The 23756-nt window shown below is 39.3% G+C and overlaps 1 protein-coding gene across 3 annotated transcripts in view; it reads right to left on the minus strand.

Moving 5' to 3' along the window:
• Positions 1-340: 340 nt before the first annotated feature.
• Positions 341-23756, minus strand: part of slc12a5a (solute carrier family 12 member 5a) — a 126654-nt gene continuing 103238 nt past the window's right edge. The window contains exons 6-27 of one of the 3 annotated variants that reach the window (XM_055160463.1): positions 18240-18294; positions 15561-15691; positions 12528-12775; positions 11805-12016; positions 10952-11119; positions 10748-10846; positions 9191-9248; positions 8934-9108; positions 8376-8494; positions 7848-7946; positions 7234-7353; positions 6633-6737; positions 6189-6357; positions 5642-5837; positions 5368-5537; positions 5102-5233; positions 4760-4867; positions 4286-4411; positions 3490-3713; positions 2916-2930; positions 2579-2712; positions 341-1176 (exon numbers count right to left, since the gene is read on the minus strand). In XM_055160463.1, coding sequence (XP_055016438.1) covers positions 1085-1176; positions 2579-2712; positions 2916-2930; positions 3490-3713; positions 4286-4411; positions 4760-4867; positions 5102-5233; positions 5368-5537; positions 5642-5837; positions 6189-6357; positions 6633-6737; positions 7234-7353; positions 7848-7946; positions 8376-8494; positions 8934-9108; positions 9191-9248; positions 10748-10846; positions 10952-11119; positions 11805-12016; positions 12528-12775; positions 15561-15691; positions 18240-18294 — 2955 coding nt within the window. In that variant the 3' untranslated portion in view covers positions 341-1084. Of the gene's footprint in view, positions 1177-2578; positions 2713-2915; positions 2931-3489; positions 3720-4285; positions 4412-4759; positions 4868-5101; positions 5234-5367; positions 5538-5641; positions 5838-6188; positions 6358-6632; positions 6738-7233; positions 7354-7847; positions 7947-8375; positions 8495-8933; positions 9109-9190; positions 9249-10747; positions 10847-10951; positions 11120-11804; positions 12017-12527; positions 12776-15560; positions 15692-18239; positions 18295-23756 lie in introns of all 3 variants that reach the window. The other 2 variants (XM_055160462.1, XM_055160461.1) reach the window with 2 other exon arrangements.

Raw genomic sequence — 23756 nt, forward strand, 5'->3', positions numbered from 1 at the left:
CATGTTGCACAGTGGAGGAACAGTGCAGGTGCAGTGTGTTGTCAGTGACAGAAGCTATCCAAATAAATAAATAAATAGATTAACTTTAAAAACAGCATTTTGTGTCTTCTTTCCACTGAAAGTAATTTTTTTTATAATGTCACAAAAATACACTCATACCGAACACCGCGTCAGAGCTTGTACATTATTTACAGTGGTCCACACGAGGGTCATGTTTCCTCGAGGGAGCTGTCCTACGACTGTCTCCCCACTTTGCGGTCACACCAGCCTTCTGCTAGTAAAACACACTATTCACAGTATAAGTACGTGTCAATCTCTATGAACTAAGCTAGCCTCGGCGTTGTTTTTTGGCACTAACAGTGGCTACAGGAATAAACAGCCACTAAGAAATTAGTAGTAAGAAAACACAGCATTCAACAGAACACATGGATCACACACAATTAATAGGACATCATGCTGAAGGGGTGGTCAGTGGGGACATTAGCGCTGCTGCTCATTTTTTCATTCATTCTCAGGGAATTCAAAGTTCTCTTTCTTCTGTTCTCTCAAGCTGGTGGTTGTGATGAGGGATAGTCTTTAGCCTTGAAACATAACCACATTAAAGACTATTGGAGGTGTCCATTTACACAGGGGAACCAATCCTTATCTTCCAAGCAGATGCCATCCAATTTTTTTGAGAAAATAAGATAAGCGCTGGAGAGGTCAGAAACGATAACAACAACCAGTGCCCATGCATACTGTAAGTGCTCACACCTTCATCTCACGACCGCCCATCGCTGTCTTGGTGTGAGTTACAAAAAGAAAGATATATAGACGAAAAGAAAAAAAAAAGTCTCTTCACAAACAAATATAGGTAGCATCTATAAGTTGATCTAGAGCCTACATTGGTTATAGGAGCTGAATGGACTACAGTGTGATGCGGTTGGGTGCAAAAGCTGAGCGGGGTGATGGGTCAGGTGTGAGATGGTTGGCGCATAGAAAGATATGTTGAGAGGCAGAGTATGGGAGCTGATAAGGAGGGAGAGGATGAGAGAAGAAGGGGCTTAACGTGTGGGTGGGGACTGGGTCCTGGAGGGCTGGTTTTTCAGGAGTAGATGGTGATGACCTCCCGGCCACCTCCACGGACCAGGAGCACCCTGTTCAGACCCTCAGTGAGGACCTCAAGGAATTCCATGTCTGATAAGAGCAGGTTAAGTAGACATTAATGTCAACCAATCACTATCAGCAATGCAAGTAACTAAAAGATGCAGATTGTGTTTTAATAATAATAAATAATAATAATAATAATGCATCAGTTTTATATAGCACTTTTGTGGACACTCAAAGACGCTTTACAGAGCATTATTCACTCCAAACCTGGTAGTGGTAAGCTACTTTTATAGCCACAGCTGCCCTGGAGCAGACTGACGGAAGCGAGGCTGTCAATCTGTGCCATGGGCCCCTTCGACCATCACCATCACTCACACCACTTTCATACTAGGCAACGTGGGTGAAGTGCGGCACGTGATTTTCCCAGTGACCTCCCATCCAAGTACTGACCAGGTCTGGCCTTGCTTAGCCTCTGAGATCTGACGGGATCAGGCTTTGACAAGCCGGTATATTAATAAGAGTAATGTTTAATTTTTGATAATAGAAAAGATACTTAATAATTAATGTAACTAATTACAATAGGGTACAATAAAAGTTTTGGTTAAAAATTTCCTTGATTAGTTGCCTGGCTGTGGTGCAATTTTTCTGAAAGCAAATGACAGAAGTGAGACAAATGTATAGTTGGAGTGTGATTGAAAGTAGCACAAACTTCAAAAACTTAAAGGGCTGTATTATCTTATTTTCTCTTGTTTCCTCATCAAAAAATACCTGGGTTTTTGCTTTGTTTCATTCACACATGTTTAACAATATCCTGCATATTTAGACTGGGTTCTCTCAAAATGAAAATACTCTGTTCCACCTTGTGATGTCATGTGGTAATGCAGGAAGTGCTCCACTGTGTTTTTAAACTTCATACACCTTCACTAGAATCATTTTGATAATTTCAGCCCTTGATTTCCAAATCTCTACAAAACAAAAGCTGTTACTTTGAAAACTACCAGCACATGACATCACAAGGTGGAACAGAGCATTTTGAGCCTTGAAGATGTGATTAATAATAATAAACTAGGGTTACTCAAGCATGTATTAATGGAACAAAACACAACTCCAGGTATGTTTTTAGAAAGGTAACAACATTATAACATGGATTAATGGATTTTATGCAATATAGTACCTTTAATATTTACACATATTTTACTATATAACTTGCATGAGAAGAGAAACACAGGAGCATCTTCATTCAAACACTTAGACCTAGCACCAATGTCTGTGTCAATTATAATAATTATGTGAGTGAGACGTTTTATATATTAGGCTACTTATCTTTATACTTTTCTGTTGAAAGAATAGTACTTTTTGTGATCTCAAATATTGTGTCAGACAATGTCAGATATTATAATTTTTAGTATAGCATTGTTTCCCAGATTAAGTAAACTAACTGACTGGTGAATATTGGTTGCTTTGGTTATTTCTTCCCTGTTAAGGATACAGTTTTCGTCTCCTGTCCGGTTCCTGGGCGGCCCGGGCATGTTGAGGAGGACTAGCTTGGCCTCAGCTGACTTCTTCATGATGACTTCATTGAGCCTCAGTGCTGTATGCATACGTCGAACATTGGACTGGTTCCTGGCAAGACAACAAAAAGTGGAGGTGGAATCGATTAACGCTAATTAAAGGCCAACACTATGTGAGATGGTTTGATGCATTTTGTGAATCAGGAGCTTATAGTGGTTTCGGATGCCCATTCACACAACTACTCTGTCCTCTGCACATGGCCTCAATGAGATGTGCATGGACAGAATGGGTTTTATATGGACTTCAGTACTTACAGGTTTTCCCATTCGCTGCAGCATGGTAAGAAGAGAAACACAAGATTATACACAAGAAATGTAACAACACTTTTTTAATAGGCCCATTTATGATAAATACTCCTTACGCCCTGGTCTATTAGCTTTATTTGCACACATGCAAATAAAGCTAATAGACAAATCATGTGGGTCATAAATCAACTGACTGTTAACAATGTAAAAAAGAACATCTGACCTCTTGTATCCCCAGTCTTGATACTAATAGTCCATAGAATGAGTCATTTATTCATCACGTTAAAAAAAAAAGAAAAACAATCAACTGAAATTTGCTTCTTAAGTTTTTCCCTATTTAAAAGGTAAATTTTTTTGCATAAAACTTTACAGACTAAAGAGTTGCATGTTGCATGCATGTTGTTTCATTCAACAATAATGAGTAAACAGAACAGTTACCAGTCCTAGAAATAATTGAAATTAAAATTAGTATTCATATTCCAGTCTGAACATCTCTATAGTATTCATGTTCCATTAATATGACACTAACAAAAGCCCATAGCCATTATAGCTAAAGGTTAACTGGTCATGTGAAAGCACTCACGGCTTCATGTTGAAGATGTCTTTGAGGCCCTCTGGTGTAGCTGCGCCAGGGGGTTTAGCTGCTTCTCCATCACACTTCTCAGTCCAGGTCATCTGGACCTGCGTCCCAGGACTCTGCACCTCCTCAGGGGTGAGTGGGGTGGCCGGGGTGGCGGGGCTGGCGGGGGTGGTGTTGTCATGGATGAGCTGCACCTGTGCAGGGGAGGACACAGGGGGAGAAGTCGACTTTGACTATGGGAGGAGAGGAGGACGGATGTGGTTTTACATGTACATTACATGGGAACAAGTTAGAGTAAAGGTTTGAGGTGGGAACGTAGGATATGTTTGAGAGAGGAGAGGAAACACAAGTATTGTTTATGTAGAGTTCTTTTGTGTGGTTTCCAAGATGCCTTCAGCGATGAACAGACTTCTTTAACCCATATAATGACATCACACATAGAGAATCACTATTCCTGGGTTTCAAGCTAAGGCACCAGGGATCCATGTCAAAAATATAAGTGAGAATATAAAGGGTACATAAGGTAGGTAACAGGTCATGACTTGTAGGCAACTAAGTAAGGATGTACAAGTTATGTTTAGTATAATACTCAATTTTTCTACAAAGATAGATGGGTAATTTGGAATTATACCAAGTGAATAAAGTTGCAGCAAGTCATAAAACAGCTTCTTCTGAAACTGGATAGCATGTTTGAGCATATAACTTTATCACACTATTAACCTTCCCATTGGCTGATTTCCAGTGAAAATATTTTAGCAACAAACCATGAATGTGCCACTGGGTTTTAACCTGCCCATACCTCCTCCTCAGGCTTCTCCTCTTTGCTGGCAGCTGGGGGTTCCTCGGTCACACTGAGCTGAGTGGTGACTGCAGCTGGGTTCTTACGACGGATCGACCCACGGGATGAGTCAGTGATGCTCTGGATCTGTGAGGAAAGCAAGTGGCAGAGTAAAAAGGTTTATGAGTCACAACGAAATAAGAAATATGTAGCATTCTTTGTCTTCTTTAAATAATAATTCTTAATGAAAAAGATTTATTTTATTGCAGCCATATACAAGTTTTGTAAATATGAGAAAGCAGGCCCTGCACTGTATTAAAGCTTCATCTCCAGAGGGCTAAAATGCCATCTTCTATCAAAGCAGCTAAGGCATGCCAAGTGAGGCCTTCAAGTCCTGTCAAGTTTGTTTGTGCATCTCTGAGCCATGTTCACTGCATAAACATAACAAATGAAATGAAAACACAGCAGCAGCTGTAGGAGTAGCAGTAGTAGTACCTCTCTTTCACGCTCATTCTTAGTCAGGTTGATCTGTTTTAGCATCTGTGATCGCTGCTCCATCACCAAGGTCTTCTCATAAGTGTAGGCTGAGATGTCACTGTCTTGCTGCATCGACAAACACAGTGTTACAGGCTAAGAAAACTGAATTCACACCAACATAAAAATAACATTTTGAATAATTGAGGGAAAACTGCAAAATGCATCATGCCCTAGAAAAGTCCTCCCTTGTACAAGTTCAACCCACTTGATCTTGAGAATCTCTGATGTAATCATTATGAAATCTAAATCTACAATGTGCAGTGTGCATTAGTGCAGCATTAAACCTATTCAAAAGCTTACCATTTCCACCACTTCCACCATGGCGTCAATACGAAGGTGATAGAGGAATGTGGTTAGGTCCTTCTTCATCTGTATGCTGTTGTCATCCATCTGAGCCACAGTGAAGATGCGCATCTTGCACTTCCTCCAAACCTAAGACACAAACATCATGTATTCACAGATCATATGGTTGGATATATGCATATGCCCTGCATTTAATGTATAGAAAATGACTATGTGTGATTTGCTCTAATACTTTTAGTTTTACAGTCTTGTCATAATTGTACCTTGTGCTGGCGCAGGAGGAAAGGCAGCAGCATGAGCATGCCTCCATCATGGACGATCCACCACACGTCGATGTGACCCTCAGTGAAGCGCTCTCCATTGGATGGGAAGGCCGAGATGTTCTTAGGCACGAGCAGAGCCAAGTGAGCAGCTGTGGTTTCTCTGACAAGCTCTGTAGAGTTAAGGTTTACAAATTAACCAAAAATATATCTATATCATATAAAAACAAAAGTATTTTTTATTTTATTTTACTGGTCTAACCCTGTAGTAACTAACCAATAAAGTTCCTCCAGTGCTGGTGCTCGTCTCCCTGTTTCCAGTTGCGTGGCCAGGACACCAGCACAGCATTGTGTTTGAGCCCTCCCAGCCCACTGGCCTGGAGCAGGTGGGACGTTGCATCACGCAGGTTTGATGAGACAGTCACCTGACTGAAGCCCTTCACCTTCTCTGTCTCCATCAGTTTACGCAGTGCCTTACAAAAGACAAGGAAGGAAATATGTCAGACAGAATGATAGACAACCTGGATTCCCTCAAGATTAGTCAATACACAAGCCATTTGTCCTTGTTTTTCCAGAATGTATTCATACATTCACCTTTATAAGCCTGAATGAATGACCACTCAATACCTCAGAAAAACAGAAAAAAAAAAAAAAATGATTGAATGAAATAGATTTACCACCCTGACTCAGAAAAAGTCAGACGACCAAAGTTTGCAGAGCCTTGGTTGATGCATAATGTGTTTATTGCTCTTATTTTATGTCCTAATAATGTAACTCCCTAATCACACTACTATTTCCTAGTATTGAGAAGACCAGTCGAGTACCTGCTCTGCGCGCTGCGCTCGGTCATGGTTTTCCAGGTAAGTGCCCTCCAGAGCTGTGCCCACGATAGTCAGGCCTTTGCCCGCCTTCAGCTGGTTAGTGAGCGAGAGCAGGCGCGGCTGCTCAATGTTCTGCTCAGCATCTGTACTGACCAGGACCAGCAGCTGAGGCCTGATGAGAAGAGAGGAGAACGGGGAGGGGAGAGTGAAAATAGAGGGCAGGAGATTGGAAAGGGAGTAAATGAGGCAGAATGAAGAGTCAAATTAAGGCGCCAGAAAAGAAATGGCTGAGCGGCCCAAGTAAAAGTACTAGTTGGGAAAGAGAGACAGAACAAAATAACAAAAATGTTGATGTGTTAATATGAATCTGATCATTGATGGTGGCAATTACAGAAATGGAAAAGCATTAACAAAACATACAGGCATGTGAATTTGACATTATGATACCTCCAGTTCTTTGTGTGTGGTGGGCCTTCTTCCAGCCGCATCAGAGCATAACGTGCAGCGCTCAGAGAGAGACCACGGATTCCATCACCCCACTCTTTCTCTGCCCTGTAAAAAAAATAACACACATATATATATATATATATATATATATATATATATATATATATATATATATATATATATATAAATGTTATTACAGAACAATGACTTGTTCACACTGAGAAGCAAATAATTTCCAATAGTTAACACAGACTATAAAGAAAAATCCTGCCCAAGTTAAAACATGGGCTTTGAGGATGAGGATAGACATTTAACCTCCCATCAAATTACCAAATTATCAATTTATTTATTTATTTACTTTATGTCAATAAGTTAAAAATGCCACTCATTTGAGCCTTTAGTAAAATGATTAACCCTTCTGTGATACCTAATGCTGGTTCATGTTGATCTATAAGCCTAAAATGTTACATTTCCTCCAACAAAATTGAAAGTGAAAAACTTTTAGAGCACCTGGACACACTCACGGACGCACACACAGGAGCCAGCTAATACTAAAGGCACTGAGCGAATCCAATCTCTTCAGGGGTTGCGCTCCACTCACCCTGCAAACTCGATATACTTGTAGATAGAGCCGGCAATCACCATGGCGACGATGGCGTAGTACCAGGAACAGAGGAACATCAAAGTGAGGCACAAACTCATTCCCAAAAAGGACAGAGCCCTGTGTAAGACCAGACCGGACAGTTTAACTTAACTACAAGTACTATCAAGGGATATAATAATTCATTGGTTATTCAATAGATGTAATTAAGAAAGTATAAATAAGTTGATTACATCTACCTATGGGTTTTAGAATGATGAAAATGTAGGAATGTTGTCACAGAAATGATCAGTTTATATTATGTCTTTTGTATGGTCATAACTCCTCAAAATGTCACTTATGAAGAAAAAACTGAAACTCATGAATACACCAAGAATGAACCTGAATGAAAAGTGTGTGTGTGCTTTTTTTAAAACCTGGCATAAAATTTCATAAAGTTAGTCACATACTAAAGTAATGTTAATCAGTTGAAAGTGCATTAAGGATTTCACTGTACTTTGGTCATGATGTCAATATAAGATAATCATCATAAAACTTTTTCTTTTATTCTGATAACTGTAACATTGACATTTAATATCATGATATCTCTACAACTGTAGGGTCACGGCACTGACCAGTGGTAGAATTTGAAGCGAGGTCTCCAGTTGGGTGTCCTCAGCAGGGTCTGGAGGGCACAGGCCAGGTTCACAAACATGTAGCACATCAGGAAGAACCTAAAGGGAACAGGCATGGTATCAAAAATTAGATCTTGCTGTTACTTCTATCTCCATAAGCACAAATGTATCTGCTTTCCATGTTTACTTTGTTATTTGTAACGGTTTATTTTATTGGGAGTTGATCATATTTTTTGGTATGTTGTATAATTTAGTTATTTTTTCAATTTGGAAATAAATGCCTTTTGAATCACTGCAAATTCAAATCTGATCTTTTGTCTCAATAGAGTTTGTCATAGCTGCTGATATTTATAAGTATTGGCAGAGCAAATCAGCCCACTGGCCTTTCCTATGACGAGTTAAATCTTGAGTCTTTAAAACTTGGCATTTGCATTGTTTCAGAAGTGGCAGGGGGCTGGCTGCTCTGATATCTGCCACTGCGGGGAGGGAAAGATGGAGGAGAAATAATGAGCATGTTTGGGTGCTCACATGGAGAGAATGGGAGCCACCGAGTCCAGGGAGGCGATGAGGATGCCACTCTCACAAATACAAGCTGTCAGCAGCAGCGACCATGTGGGCTCACCATTGGCCTTCCCGTGCCCAAAGATCTGCAATAACCATACAAACAATACTTCAAACAAGGCATTAACAATTACTTATGCTTCCTTTGGTTTGAGACTACTGGACTAAGATTGGGATTATATGCAATTATTTTCAGTTCATTCAGTGTTTGGACCATTTTATCTAGCATTTCTTTCATGTTTATCTTCTGGTGACTACATTCTACTAGTTGTGTTTATGTATAATAGTATCATATGAGTATTAAGTATTAGCAGAATGTGAGAGAAGTGCTCCATGCAAAAAATCTTGTAGTTTGGCATGTTTTATGAAAAGCCTCACTATTTGTATATCAGCGAAACTTCAATAATGAGAAATAAGACAGCATTCAGATTACTGGCAAAAGTGGTTTGATTGAAAACATGCCTTATATAACTTATATATAATATAATGTCTTACATAATACAATTAGTCAATTATTAGACAAACCCTCAGAGCAGGCACAATCCCGTCCTTTGCGATGGCCTGAAGCAGACGCGGAGCTCCTGTCAAACTCTGAAGCCCCGCCCCACATGTCGAGAAAAACGAGCCAATCACAATGACCCATGGAGAGGGCCAAGCCAACGTACCAATCACCAAGTTCCCATGCACCCCCTCACCAAACCTAAAGCACAGGCAACAACAACATGTTCAAGAAAAATCATCAGATTCAAGATTATAAAAATAAATAAAAGACAGCTACTTACTTGTCCCTAAGGACCACACCCTCGATGCAAGCACCGAAGAGGACCACACTGGACATGTCTGGGAAGTGTTAGTTAAGAAACATATGAATTTAAACTATGTGAAATATATTTAGGTCAATATTTATTTGCCATATGTTTTACTCTGAATGTCCTTCAATGCCCAACCATCCTCATTTATCCTAGTTTGAGGGAGGAATACACAAAAAATATATGCTTGTAAACTAAACATATAGATGATTGTAAGTGTAGACTTCCCCTTTTGAAAATGAACCAGCAAAACATAATTATTTATAGTGATGGAGAAACAGCTCAGTAAATTGTATTTAGAATAATACAGCAGAGTTCAATGACACTGCGACAAATATGGCAATGCTTTATTAACTTGCCGTCGCATAGGCAGCCCATTGATGCGATTAGAAGTCTTAATCAAATTGGAACTGTCTTCAATCTGATTACAGTGAGAAACATTGATGACATCTAAAATGGTTGCTAGTGTAAGAGACACATGTAGTCACATACACTTAAAGAAAATGTATCATATTATATTTGAGATGATGAATTAGGATAAGGTTTGTGGCTGTTTATCTTTGTATTTTCAGAACGTAAACCACCAGGAGAACAGAATACCCTTGGACTAAAAAGATGTACGTATTTAGGCCATGATTGAGACTTAACCTACCTAAGATTTCATTTCTCACATAATTTATCCTGATCATATTCAGACTAGTATTATGGTATGGATTTTCACATTTCACAACATGCTAACCTTTAATTATGATATTCCTAGCAACCCAATCAGAGTGTCTTTTTTATAGACAAGCAAATTACTGCAATGTTCATCTGCAACTGCACTCAAGATTCTACAAAGACTATCTGATTTTTTTCTAACTTGTACATGAATGTACTAAAAACAAATAAAATTGTATGTTTAAAGTATCATAGCTGAGGTTTAATTAAAAGGGTAATGTGTAACATTTCTAGTGGAAGTTCCACCGCCTGATGTCACCATGGAAATTTTATTGTTTGTCTACAATGTTTCAAAGTATAGATTAAACCTATCACAAGGGAGACAAACAATTACAATTCAGATCTGTGGAGAGTTGACCCTATTCACAGGAGCAGTTAAAGTATTTTTGAGCAATAAACACCAATAATGAACAAATGCTCAATGGAAATGTTTTAAGTCATAACATGGAACATTCCAGGCAAAGCAATAACACTTCCTTGGAGACAAGCAGGTGGCGGACCATCCACCAGAAAAGTTGTGAAATGCACCTTTAAGCAAAAATTGGGGATGTGACATTGCAACAATGACTCTTAAGTAATGTATCAAGAATGCTAGTTTGAAGATATGCAAAACTGAATATCGAGTACAATGTTTATAAGAAAAATAAAACTCAAAAATAGCTGCAAAATAACTAAATAAAACTGTACCGTCTTTTCACATTTATCTCATTCTTAAACCTCAACTTATACAGGCTTCAGCACACTTCTGTTGGGTTGACAATAATTACTTTGTGTCCTATATTCCTGCAGGGGGCAGTAGTGAGAGGATACAGACAGTAGAGGTGGTGGTAATGGCGGCAATGGTCCCAATGGGAATGGACTTCTGGGCGTCACGCAGGTCTCCGGAGCGGTTAGAGCCGGCCATGATGCCTGCACAGTGACAGGTCAGGTTATATCAACAGAGCAAATCAGCCTGAATCAATGGGCAAAATCAAAGACACTGCTGTGCATATGTGAGGAGAATTAGAGTTGTACCTGTCACAGAGGGGAAGTAGATGCCCACCAACAGTGTGAAGAAGCTTGTGATGTCTGCCAGCACGTAGCGGTTTGAGCTAGTCAGGGGGTCATCCGCATCTTCCACTGACTCCATGTTATCCCGAGCAATCAGGTCCCCCTTCTCATAGTAGATGGGCAACAGGTTCTCTGAAATTAATTATATACAGAAGGAATATAAATGACCAGTTGCATACATCTATGTCAATAGAATAGAAAATAGGTAATAGAATAACATTACATTTAAAATTTGGATTCTAATGCATAAATGTCGGTCATTAAATGTTTTGGGGCCAGCAGAGTAAAGTTTTTAGAATAATATTTTTAACATTATAATGGTCACTAATATTAAATAAATTAATAATCTTTGCTTTTAAATTCAACAAATGTCAACTTTCACCTGAATAATTTTGTATCCAAGTGCATCTATTCTTTAATTACGTTATGCAATTTTACATGTGACCATCTCCCTCACCATCTCTAGGAGGGACTCCTTCAAGTTTTTAAATTCAGTGCATGGGTTTGAACATTCTAAACAAAATACTTTATCTTTTGAATGTAAAAATGTTCTCTAAATGAGACAAAGTATACAACAGGAAGTTGGAATCCATGAATACAATTTGCCCAGACCTCTAGCTACTATCAAACTTTGATGTTAGAAAAAGAGTGCAAAAATTGTCAGACTTTTCCTATACACTTTTTCGAGTTATAAAATAAGACATACCATTGTCTAAAGTTATTTGAAGTGCTAGGCATTATGTACAGATTTCAGCACTTCCCTCACCTCCTGGTAAAAAAATAACAAGTTTTACCATAGATTTGAAAGTAAACTGACCTGACAGAATGCCGCTGGTGACCCCAGGGATGCCTTGGATCTGAGTGATGTTGTTGGCGGCGAAGTACTTGTCGCAGGTGGCGTTCAGTAAGGGAGAGTCACAGAACATCTGCCAGAGCTGCGTGGTCACCGTCCCATTGGCCGTCTCTACAGTCTTAGCACACACGTCGAAGCTTTTCCACATCAGGGTGCGGTTCCCCAGCAGACACACTCTGCATTAAGCAGTCACATGATGTTTTATTATGTTAATAACTTTGGAGTAACAATTCATTACTTTGAGAAATACTTTTATTTCTAAATTTGAGATTTAATTAAATGACAGCTACAGCATTTGGTCCTCACACATACCAACAGCAGATCAGAAATTAGATGCACAATTTTGACTAAATTGAAAAAAAAAAAAAAAAAAAAAGTACTAGCTAAATGCGTCATGTTTGAAATGCCCATAAACATAAACTATTTAAAACAAATATCAATAGAACCACACGGTAAGTCAGTGCTTGTAAATACATTTATCTCATAGTATAGTCAGAATACTTTTGAATGAATGCCAAGCTTACTACTTAACATCTTAAAATCTCCATTGGTTTAAAATTAGGCTACACAACGCAATCCTGAGCTCTATTGCAAAGTTACACATAACCTTCACAGCGACCAGGTCACAGACATCTTGCCTGTTGTCTTGTTTGTAACATTTCATCGACATTTTGTGAGTGCACTTACGGGAATACTGGTGGTTCAATGGCTGTCTTGATGACTCCAGCGTACACAGCCAGGATGGAGAGAATGACGCAAGCCAAGAACACCAAGGCCAGCTTGTTGACGTACTTCACCCCAACAAACACTACAGTGGCCATGGAGGTCAAAAGGATGGTCCCATACACTCGCATGTTGTTGAGCAAGGCCGCTTCCGCCTCTGGCCCCTCCAGACCCTCCAAGGGGAAGATGGCAGCTTTTGGCACTATGTAGATCTGTAATGGTCAAATGGATCATGGAGTTAGGTGGAGGGAGGTGAGATGTCCTCTTTTGGTTGCTATGAACAGCTTTTTCACAGCGTTCTGGCTTTTGATATGTAGTGACCTGCTATTCCAATTAGTGTACATGTTATGATTGATATTAAAAATTGTAAATTTACAGTAAATCTACTTAGGTAAATTATAAGATTAACTTTATCCACTCTAGTCACCCTGGTGGGGAACTACTTTTTACATTGTTCTCATAAAAGTTTGGTATAGTTTTATCGTTGCTCAAGGGCGACTTGAGGTTGTTTTGGGAGTTGAAGATTGCCCATTCCTTGTCACATGTTGGATTGTACCTAGGGATAAGAACTGGCAGCTTTGGGCCACAAAGCTGTTTCTCTAGCGCATAGTTTTTTTAATAGATTCTGTTCTGAGAGGGACAAGAGAACATCAGCAGGATCAAAACGGATGCAACAACTGACCTCAGTCTCACTGCACTATTTGGTACTGAAAGTATCTGTATTTTTACTGTATATTTTATTTGCCATATCCTATATCAGACTTTCATGTTAATGGAAAAACACTTGTACAAATGGAAGTATGTATGTAAAATTTATGGGATTATCAAATTACTTGATTAACATTTTGTTCACAGAATACTTTCCCGATTGGTCTTGTAATTTGTAAACTTAAATATTTCTGTGATAACTGTTTGATTTTGTTACCTGCTGGATTTATCCTGCTTGGAAAACTTTGCCAAAAGGTATTTTCATGTACAATACGAGAATATGACATTAGCAGTTCTCCAGCGGAGCAGCATACAGCCTACTGAATGCTATTTAAATTCATGTTAATTAAAGAACTCAAGCATGGTAATAATATTTTTAATGAGGTGCCAATCTCTCACTTCTACTATGGCTAACGCTAAGAATATTCCTACCACATATAAAACGGGAAAGCCCTAATTAGCCCATCAGAATCTGTCATCGTTTCAGATGATTCACGGCCTGTTACATAACCATGGGAGTTTCTGCCTTTTAATGATCAGCATGATAATGACTACGTAGCAACAATTATTGACAAGCACCAGTGGACAGTGGTGTCTATGTTGTGGCTGGGCAGGCTAATGGGATGCTAAAAAGAGGCATATCACTAGGCAAACAAATCACCGCAAACAATTCTCGCTTCCTAAAATAGCAGCTTGGGCTTGTGTTCTTGGGTGGAAAGATGAAACATATTCAAATGAGCCTTCACCAGATCTGCTCCTCACTATTCTTCTGGGATTGTTTCTTTACAATGGAAAACTAAGCCAGCGTTGACCCAGAAGACAGAATTAAACTCTGGGTAGCCATTAGAGGAATCCAGAAGAGGATATATAGCAGAGGACGGTGTGTATCTTGACAACACTGAACTCAAACGATGCTTGGTTTTTGCTGACCAAGTCTTGATCATCCACTAATGCAGTACCAGTGTAATTATCCAGCATTCATGTTTTGTGAGGGAGAAGCAAAAGGGTTGTACAATTAAGAGCATGGGAGTGATAAATATAATTGGTCTCAATAAGAGGTAATGATAAAAATAAGATGAAAGAACATTATGTGTATGGTACAAAACAGAACAAGCTTCACTTAAGCCATTAATGATTAGAGATAATGGCTAAACATAGAACAGGCTATTACAGTGGGATGGCTTGGGCTGAGTTACACTTTATGAAATAAAGTTAATGGATGGGAAGGGACAGCAGAAAAATAGCTTCTTTGTACTTAGACTCTGCACTGATCTATTCTCAGCAGACATCTGGCTTTGTTGTGTGGATACCTCTCTCCTGATTTTATCACTTTCATTGAACCATCTCTAACACGGCCAATAGTAAAATCAAAGCTGACAAAATCTGCCATGCTTATTTAGCATCATTTATCTAAAAAAGCCTCATTTTTAGTCTTAAAACATAATTTTTTCCTCATTAGAACATGTTATGTTCAAGGTTCACTAAACCTTACACATCAATATTGATTTTTAACAGTTTTATTTATCTTAAATTTGATATTTCCTATTCAGCTTTGCATATATTTAGTTTGTACTAAAAGGTACTCTTTTATTTTAAGTAGAATAGTGTCCCTTGAACATGTTATGTTCAAGGTTCACTAAACCTTAAACATCAATATTGATTTTTAACAGTTTTATTTATCTTAAATTAGATATTTCCTATTCAGCTTTGTATATATCTGGTTTGTACTAAAAGGTACTCTTTTATTTTAAGTAGAATAGTGTCCCTCAAGACTACTATGCATAAAAGCCTTGTAGGGCTGCTGATTAATAGCAATTAATCAATTATTAAAGTAGTTGTCAATTATTTCAGTAATCATCTGGTTCCAAAACATGCCATAAGCTGAGATAAGAGGTTTTATGACTCAGACAGATCAAGAATAACAAAGGTAATATGTAAATGTAACGTTTTTACAGGCCTTTCGCAATCTAAACAACTGATCAATCAATCAAGAGAATAATCGTTACATTAACCAATCAAATACTTAGTTGCCTTAAAGCTTTATAAAGACATTTTGTCTGTAGCTAATACCCAATGACCACGTACCATGAAGCGATTTTGTGTGTTAATAATGCCAACCCAATATCTTTACATAAGATAAGTGCAGCATTTTGGGATTATAAAATTACTGTAAAATGTTCAGTGGCTATACGTTGGCTACTTTGGAGAGTAGGACTTGGGACCATGGGGCTACTCCATTGATCTGAATCCAGGTGGGCTTTTTCCTGTGAAGATCAGAGTGTCTCTCACCAAGAGCAGCTCGATGGCTCCCAGGATGTACATGGCACCAGCATATGTGGTCCCCAGATAGAAACAGATCCCCACTGCTCCTCCGAACTCTGGGCCCAGCGAGCGCGAGATCATGTAGTACGAGCCTCCCGCTACACAAACACAACAAACAGGATGTCAGCACAGTGTAGTACTCTAGAGTTGGTTAAACTGTGATGGTGATCGAAAGCAAAGTAAAGCATTGTATTTCCAAAAGTGTGCTGTGTTTCTGGTCTGGCATGGTAAAAAACTTGTGGTTTTGGAAATAATCTGTCCCATATGTATTAATTAAAGGTTGTATGGAGGATTTTTTAGTTTGTTTCAAATTGTCAATGATAGATTATAGAGATGCAGTAGCCTTGTAATTATGATTAAAAAAAAGAGAATAAAAATTCATCAACTCTGGACGTGGTGGGGCTAAACATTTGCCAATAGATAACGACACTGCCTCGTTATCTGTTAGCTGACAGGCTGTCAATCAAACTCCCTACGTTTCTAGCGTAACTGACTTGCCTGCGTGCTGCCATTATGTGGTTTAAGTACGCCTTTCACGCAGTCCACAGACGCACAAACGCTGTTTACTCCACCAACGCAACAGTTCTTAGCGGCTTTTTTGACCTATGTCAATATATATATATTCCTCGCAGTTAGCACAAAGTTTGTTGCAATGGCAGACAAGAATCCAGGAACAGTTAGCAGCAAAAGAAAGTCCATTTTTGAGGTCGCTGAAAGAAGAAGACAAGGGGAAAAGCAGCAAAGCCAAACTAAAGTGATTCTTGGAGATTCATTCCAGTGATGGCGCAACTGAAGCAGACGAAGGGTCTAAAGACTGACGCACTGGTCCACAAATGACTTCTGGACAGGAAACTTCTGCTTATTATGAAAATGTACTTTATTTCCAAGAGCTAGACAAACGTTTTTCAAGACACGGATGCGATATCCTATGTCTGAAAACGTAATTTTCAAGGCAAAGAAAGAGTCCGCTTGCTGCTGCGTGTTGTAGCTAGTTCATTCGCACGGAATCTCCGTGCACCCCTCTCTGCACCCCTTCCTGCTCCTCTCCCCGCTGCCCGATCTGCTCTTCTCCCTGCTCCTCACTTCTTCTCGGTGCACGGAATCTCCGCGCACCGCTCCCCTCTCCTCTCCCCGTTCCGTTCTTCTCCCTGCTCCTCACTTCTTCTCCGCGCACAAAATATCCGTGCACCCCCTCCCCCCGCTCCTCACTTCTCCGTCTTGCCTAACCAACACTGTAGTTAGTTGTTTACAAGTCATGTGCAGCGCACCGGCTGTAATCAAACCTGTTTCTGGCGTAAGGTGGAGGAGGGAGGAGGCGTTAGGGTTAGGGAGCATGCGCAACATTTGAAAAAGGACAAACAGTCGCTGGATTTCTCGTTCCTTGGAAAATCCTCTATACAACCTTTAATCAATGTCTTAATCAGGGAGTTCCAATCCAATCCAGATTTATTTGTATAACACATTTTATAAACAAGATAGTTTCCAAAGGGCTTCACACAGCAATGTAAAACATTTAACTCTAAAAAGTAAAAAAAAATTAAATAAAATAAGATCCAGACAAAAGGAATTAATAGAAACAATACATACAAAAATTATAATAAAATGTATTTAAAAAATAATAAAAATCAATTAATAAAAGCATTACTAAAAAGAATTAAATAGATAAAAAGCTATAAAATGAAAAAAAATATATTATAAATATAAGACACAGAAGACCACAGAATTCATGCGGTGTAAAAAGCTAAAAAATAAAACTGGGTCTTACGATGAGACTTATAACACTCCACTGTGGCTATCATAGTTTTTCATCATATATCATTTTGAATTGATAACTATTCTTCTAATTGGGAATTAACTTTTAACAGTAGATGATTCTCTCTTTTTTGTCTTGAGTACCCCCTAAGCTTTGTCTCACACTCTAGGTACCCCTGTTTTGTTAAGAAATATCTGATGAGTTATTGCCATTATATACTTGTTTTATGACATTGTTGTCAGTTTAATCTCTTCTTTAAAATCCCAAATCATTCCAAGTAGATAAGGTCCACCTATTCCTATTTGGGAAACACTGTATGGAGAAATAGTACAGTCAGTGGCTGTGCACAATCTTTTTAATGGGCATACAATACCACCCTTTTGCACAAGCCTATAATTTCTACTCAGTAGGATGTTCAGTAACCCATAATACATAAACCACCAAAATTAACCATATAGTATGTTACACAACACAAGGAGGTGTAACTTTGTGTTAGGGCAGCAATGATTAATTAGCATAACTGTGACTAATCGACTATTAAAATAATTTTGATAATTGTAATACTTATCTGGACAACACATGCAAAACATGCTTTATCATATCATAGGGGGTGCATTAGGACAAAATAGCAAAACAGACTTACAATACAAACTATTTGTAAATATTCTAGAAGCCTTCTGTCACCATAGTTTTTAATGGTTTAAAATGTATTCTGTAGAACAGAAATAAATGTTTGACATTCCTACTTTATGTAAATCTTATGTCGTGTGAACAATCCCAAGCTAAATCTGGGCTGGGTTAAGTATATGATGCCAAATACAGACAGTGTAACGAAGGAATCTGAAGCTCAAACAGAGAAGAAGACTGTGTGGTGCCAGCGTCTGCTCACCCACCTGGCACAACTCCATTGGTTGCAATGGCACTCATGGAGATGGCAGTCAGCATGGTCTGGAGAGGCAAAGAAAACAATAGAAGATTAGCCTATTGAACTGTAACACAAACAGTAACACAGTGTAATACTCTACTCACGAGTAGAGATTGATATGCTTTGGGGTTTTTTGCTTCAGACATTATATTTTTGTTTATATTTCTTGGCTATATTGTTATTTTAGTTATGTAATTGTGTAACTCAACTGTTACCATTGATTTGTATGTCAGACAAGGACTTCTCATAGGGACACCAGTTCAATGTGCTTGGTTGTTGATTAGATAAACAGTAATGCCACTGGGCCGGCTTGAATGCTATCTCTAATATTGACTGGAGAGAATAATACACACTCACACACACAGAAATCCTGAGAAATATAAGGGTATGCCTGAGTGGAGCTGACACACTGTAGCCTCAGAGCCCCAGAGCAGAACAGAGGAGACAGAGAACTGAAGCAAGGCTCACAACAGCAGAAAGAGGCAGAAAAATACACAGTGACGAACAGACAGACAGAAGAGAAGGCCCAGAGAGGTGCTGCCCTGAATGCAAACCTTTGTGTTATAATGTTAATACAGTTAAAGGGAAGGTATATGTGCATGCACCTAGTGGTTTAAAAATGAGCTACAATCACAATTAAACCTGGGTTGCTAGTGCTTTATCCTGCATATAGAGGACACATACACATTTTCTCACTCAATATATGGACAGGCCATGCCTCATGAGTGCTCAGTGTGATGAATGCTTGGCTGCAGGTGCCCGGTTTGATAATCATCTTGAATGGTGAATGTTAATATGGCACCTGTAAACAAGCTGAAGCTCATGAATAGAATGTTGTGAACCCCCCTCACACAAACCCGGGTGTTGTATGATGGAGTATCAACAACTTTCTGTATTGTGCAGTAGTACTACAGTAAAACCTTGTAGTTCTTTGTTCAGATGTAGTTACTTTGGAGTCACATTGAAACACAAAGAACCATATAATATCAAACTCTGGCAACAGAGAATTTGAGTCTATAGCAGTAATTTTGATCATCTAATTGGACAAACATGTTCAGTGTCACCTTTGGGCACAGTGGACAAACCATAGACACTGATGTGTGTGAACAACAACTCCCCCTCTCTAATGTGCTCATAATGAGATCCACCCCACAGCAGATAAGACTGTAATTATTTAAGTGTTTTATCTGATGAGAGCCACGCATACACTGCCAGCCCATGGTCAGATGGCGTTAAGATTCTAGTAACAATCCAGTAGCCCTAAAACTGTCTTACAATGTTTTATTCTTTACACTTGGGTTCATGTTGTCCTAGTTTTATTTCTTTCATCAACCTCTAGCCGTCAGCACAGACAGGGGTATTGGCCATCATCATCAATCACTGGGTGCCACAAACACAGGAGAGGGCACATAGTATGTTGCCCTCTGAATAAGTTTCAACTCACTTTGGACCAAATTAGGGATGGGTTAATGAAGAGGTGCATGACATTATGGTGGCTGAGTGGTGGTCTATTTGTGTGTAAGAATGCAGACACCTGGTATGGTTATGGCACAGTAGGGAGCAGTGTATTCTTCCCACTGACCCACAGCCTGTGGCCTGTTTTACTGTCCCACTTTGAGACTGTTCAGGTAAAGTAATGGAGGCTTTCAGGGTTTATGATGGAGGATAAAATGGGTTTATGTTGACACAGTGGCTCGAATAAAAGCTTGTGTAAGCAAGTCAAACATGGCTTTATTCTAAGTGAGGCACAGCCTCAGTGCATAAAAAAACATAGTCATACATTTTTAAATCAAATAACTGCCAAACAACTCAAGGTCTTTCATTATCTAACATGAACATTATACACCAAATTACTGTCAATTCAGAGATGTTTTTATTCATTCAGTTGGATAATTGTATTGCACATTTTGATTAGGATTACGCAAATAAATAGCTTTTATATGATCTTTAAAGTTGCACTATTCTGCCTAGCAATTCCACTTTATGAGAGAAATGTTTTTATCTCTAAAGATATTTAAAGCAGACATTCTTACAGTGAATGAAGTTGCCTATCCACAGATCTAACTTGTAACTTGGCTTCATAGTGTCACCTTGTCTGAATTGAAATAGAAAACTTTAATGCCAAACTGTGAAATATGTGTGATAAACCAATAACATTTTCATGGAGACAGCAGGTGGTGGAGTCTAGAAAAGTTCCATAGAGGACCTTTAAATGAAATGTTTTTATGAATTGAGTTTTGCTTTCAGTCAGCTCTCACATTAGAGACACTCCTATTGTTGTTTATTGCTGTTGAAATAAACATGTGTTATTCCAGTGCTACAGGTGCATGAGCTTTCGGCACACTTCTTTTGTTAATTGCACCATAAAACCTCTAAAAATGGACCTGTATTTTGGGAAAGCGACCTTGTTCGAGGGGTTGTATGATGCTGCAGATGAATACTGAACCTGGTTGCTCTATTGCTGCAGGTAGGACAATGCAGATGAGCAGACATTAAACTCGAGGACGAACTGGGACAAGAGACTGTGCACGCTGTCGCCCACCTACTCAAGTCAAACAACAGGGGGCACCAGACCGGTTCCAATATCTTGAACAAAGCTGAATGTGACCTTGAGAGACTGTTTTTTTTTTTAAAGATAAACAGGTGACTATTATTCTATTTATTTGGTGATAGTGTAAGACATGGCAATATGATTTTTAGCAAGGTCTTATAAAGATATACTATGTAACTTTTCAGATGGTACACCACGTGATGGTGGTTCCACACACTATGGCGATCTATTCTGCCTTTAGTCAATTACATCCTGAAAAACAAGCACTCTTACTGGGTCACCTCTCCACAGATCTGACCTGTAACATGGTAGCATGTCTCCAGGAAGATAGATAAGTTTAATGTTATATTGTGGAAGATTCTAGGAGTGATTAGAAAGGTGGCAGACCCTCCTAGAAAAGTAACATAATTACCCTTTAAAACACATCATTCACAACTTGCCATGTCATGTATTAATCATCAAATTACTGTTGGACCACAATGCAATAATTCTACTTTCTCTTCCCTCAAATCCACAAAGTCTCACTTGGCCTCTGTTTGACCTTGGTGCTGAGTGGAAATTTTTTGACAGACACTGAGATCTGTAGAATCTCCGAGAACATGTTTCATTAGCATGCTTCATTACACAAACGCAGAATACTTTTGTCGTACAACTTCATCAATTCACGCACAATATAGTACACCACAAGCCTATTTTCAGTACTCTGTTTATCACTAAGAAATCCCAAAGGGCATATGATGCAAGCGACAGTGTCAGGTGAAGGAGAGCATGGCGAATTTTATTATTTTTTTTAAATAACAATGAGGGTAAAAAGTCACAAAACAGATCAAAAAGGACTAAGCAGCTGAAAGAGATGTCAGAGGTGGCATAGAACAGAACAAAAATACAAATGTAGGTCCAAAGAATGAAAGGCAGAGGAGGTTGAAAGAGAAAATAATGAGTCCAGCAAATCAAAAATGAGGAAGTGATGAGATGGGAGTGAGAAAAGCAGAAATGAATGAGAGAAAGTCATTCACAGCATTTAAATGAGTCACGACAGAGGGCAGACCACCCTTTGCTTTTCTCAGCACCAGGATCCAACAACTGGAAGTAATAAGGAAGAGCAAACAGCAGACGCCCCATCCCGAATATTAAAGCCCATTTTATCTCTGTGACAAGGCTGCATTTGTTATCTGTTCTAAAAATACATTCAGAGGCATGTTGGATAAAATACACTCCTCAGATGGGTGGCCGCTCACTGTGTATCGCTTCATGCTTAATGCGGTAATGTGTCAGAGCTGAAACATACACAGGAACATTATTCATATCATAATGTCTCCAGAAGAGAGCTAGGAGTCTCGGTAATGTTCTGTCAAAATGCTGCATGACGGAGTAATAACAGTGTTAAGTGGTTGACTGCTACAGACAAGCAGCTGTGATTGAGCATCTCAAGAAAAACTGACTCATGGGTAAAAGAATAAAACAGCCAGCCTTCTTCCAGTTTTTCTCCTCAAGAGAGATTTGCCTCTAAAAGTATAGAATGAATACATGACGTTGGATGTTACGTGCATAGTTAAAGAATGGGAAATTTTCACTCCACTGCAGATAAGCCAACTGGAACTGGGCTGAAACACTGGGCAACCACTGTAATGTGTTTAACTAACCCCTGTTGCTGGGGCAACCAGTAAGGGGCAGTGGGGGACAGTGACTTGATTTCTGGGGAGACCTTCTCCAGAAGGTGAAACGAGATCCAACCAGGACTATCTAATTGGACTCTGCTCACGATCCTTCCAGGACCCTTGTTAGAGGCACCTATAGCTGGAGGTGAAACTCTAGGTAAGGGCTGGAAGGCACAGAAGTTATACAATGAGAACACATAAAATCTGTGCATGTGTCATGGCTGTGTTGCAAGAAATGCACTATGCAATAGACATAATTTCTTCCAGATATTTCATTGTTGATAAAACAGCATCTACAAAGTTATACTTTTCTTAATTGGTAAACTTTTCATATTTGCATCTGCATCTTCAATCTGCCCATATCTCCTCTCTTATTTATAACACTGCCTAATACCTGCTTCAGGCCAGAGGAGCTCAAACATGCTTATTGCAGTGATTCCCTCACTTGTGGCTCCCTGATGATGTGACTGAGGAAGCATTTCTGTGTACATGTATGCAGTCAGACATGAGTGCGAGTGTGAGTGGGGGTGCACCCTGAGTCCCCTTTGGGCCCTTAGGTGTATGTGTTATGTAAGGAGCTCAGGAGGAGAGGAGAGGGGGGAGGTGGGGGTTTCACGCTCAGGCTTATCGCCCCGGGGCCCTGCTATGAGCTCTCTGTGACTGATAAGAGTGTATGTGTGTGTGTGTGTGTGTGTGTGTGTGTGTGTGTGTGTGTGTGCCAGCCAGACCGAAATAGAGTGACAAAATGAAGCGTGTGGAGTGGGGAGGGAGAGTATATGTTTGAACATGTGTAGCAGTGTCAGTGTCTGTGTGGGTTTGAGCGGCTGCCAAACCCACATCAACCTGTTCAGATGTCACCGACTTCTGAGCTCCTGCATATACCGCACTGCGCCTTTCTCTGCTATTTCTACAGAGAGCTAAAAACCAAATTGTGTTTCAGGAAATTACATGATTTTCCTTATATAAGCTTACTGAGAAAACTATCATCAAGAGTGAATTGGTTGGTTGATTAAATTAAAGGTGCACTATGTAACTTTTCAGGTGGAGAGTGTACTCCTTGCTTTTCTCCATGGAGATGTGTGCACTTTGCCTGTAATGTTCCACAGTACGTCATTAAGCTGATTTATCTCAATGGCACCAAGGACGTTATGCCACCAGGCTAAGTTACACGTCAGATCTGTGAAGAGACGAGTCTCCTAATAATTACAGTGAATGTTCTTCAAGGTCATTTTCAGGGTAAAACACATGTAATTAAAAACAAACAAACAAAAAAGCA

This window comes from Boleophthalmus pectinirostris, unplaced genomic scaffold, assembly GCF_026225935.1.
Source record: "Boleophthalmus pectinirostris isolate CB_2022bp ecotype Guang Dong unplaced genomic scaffold, ASM2622593v1 HiC_scaffold_3, whole genome shotgun sequence".
In the NCBI taxonomy this organism is placed as follows: Eukaryota; Metazoa; Chordata; class Actinopteri; order Gobiiformes; family Gobiidae; genus Boleophthalmus; species Boleophthalmus pectinirostris.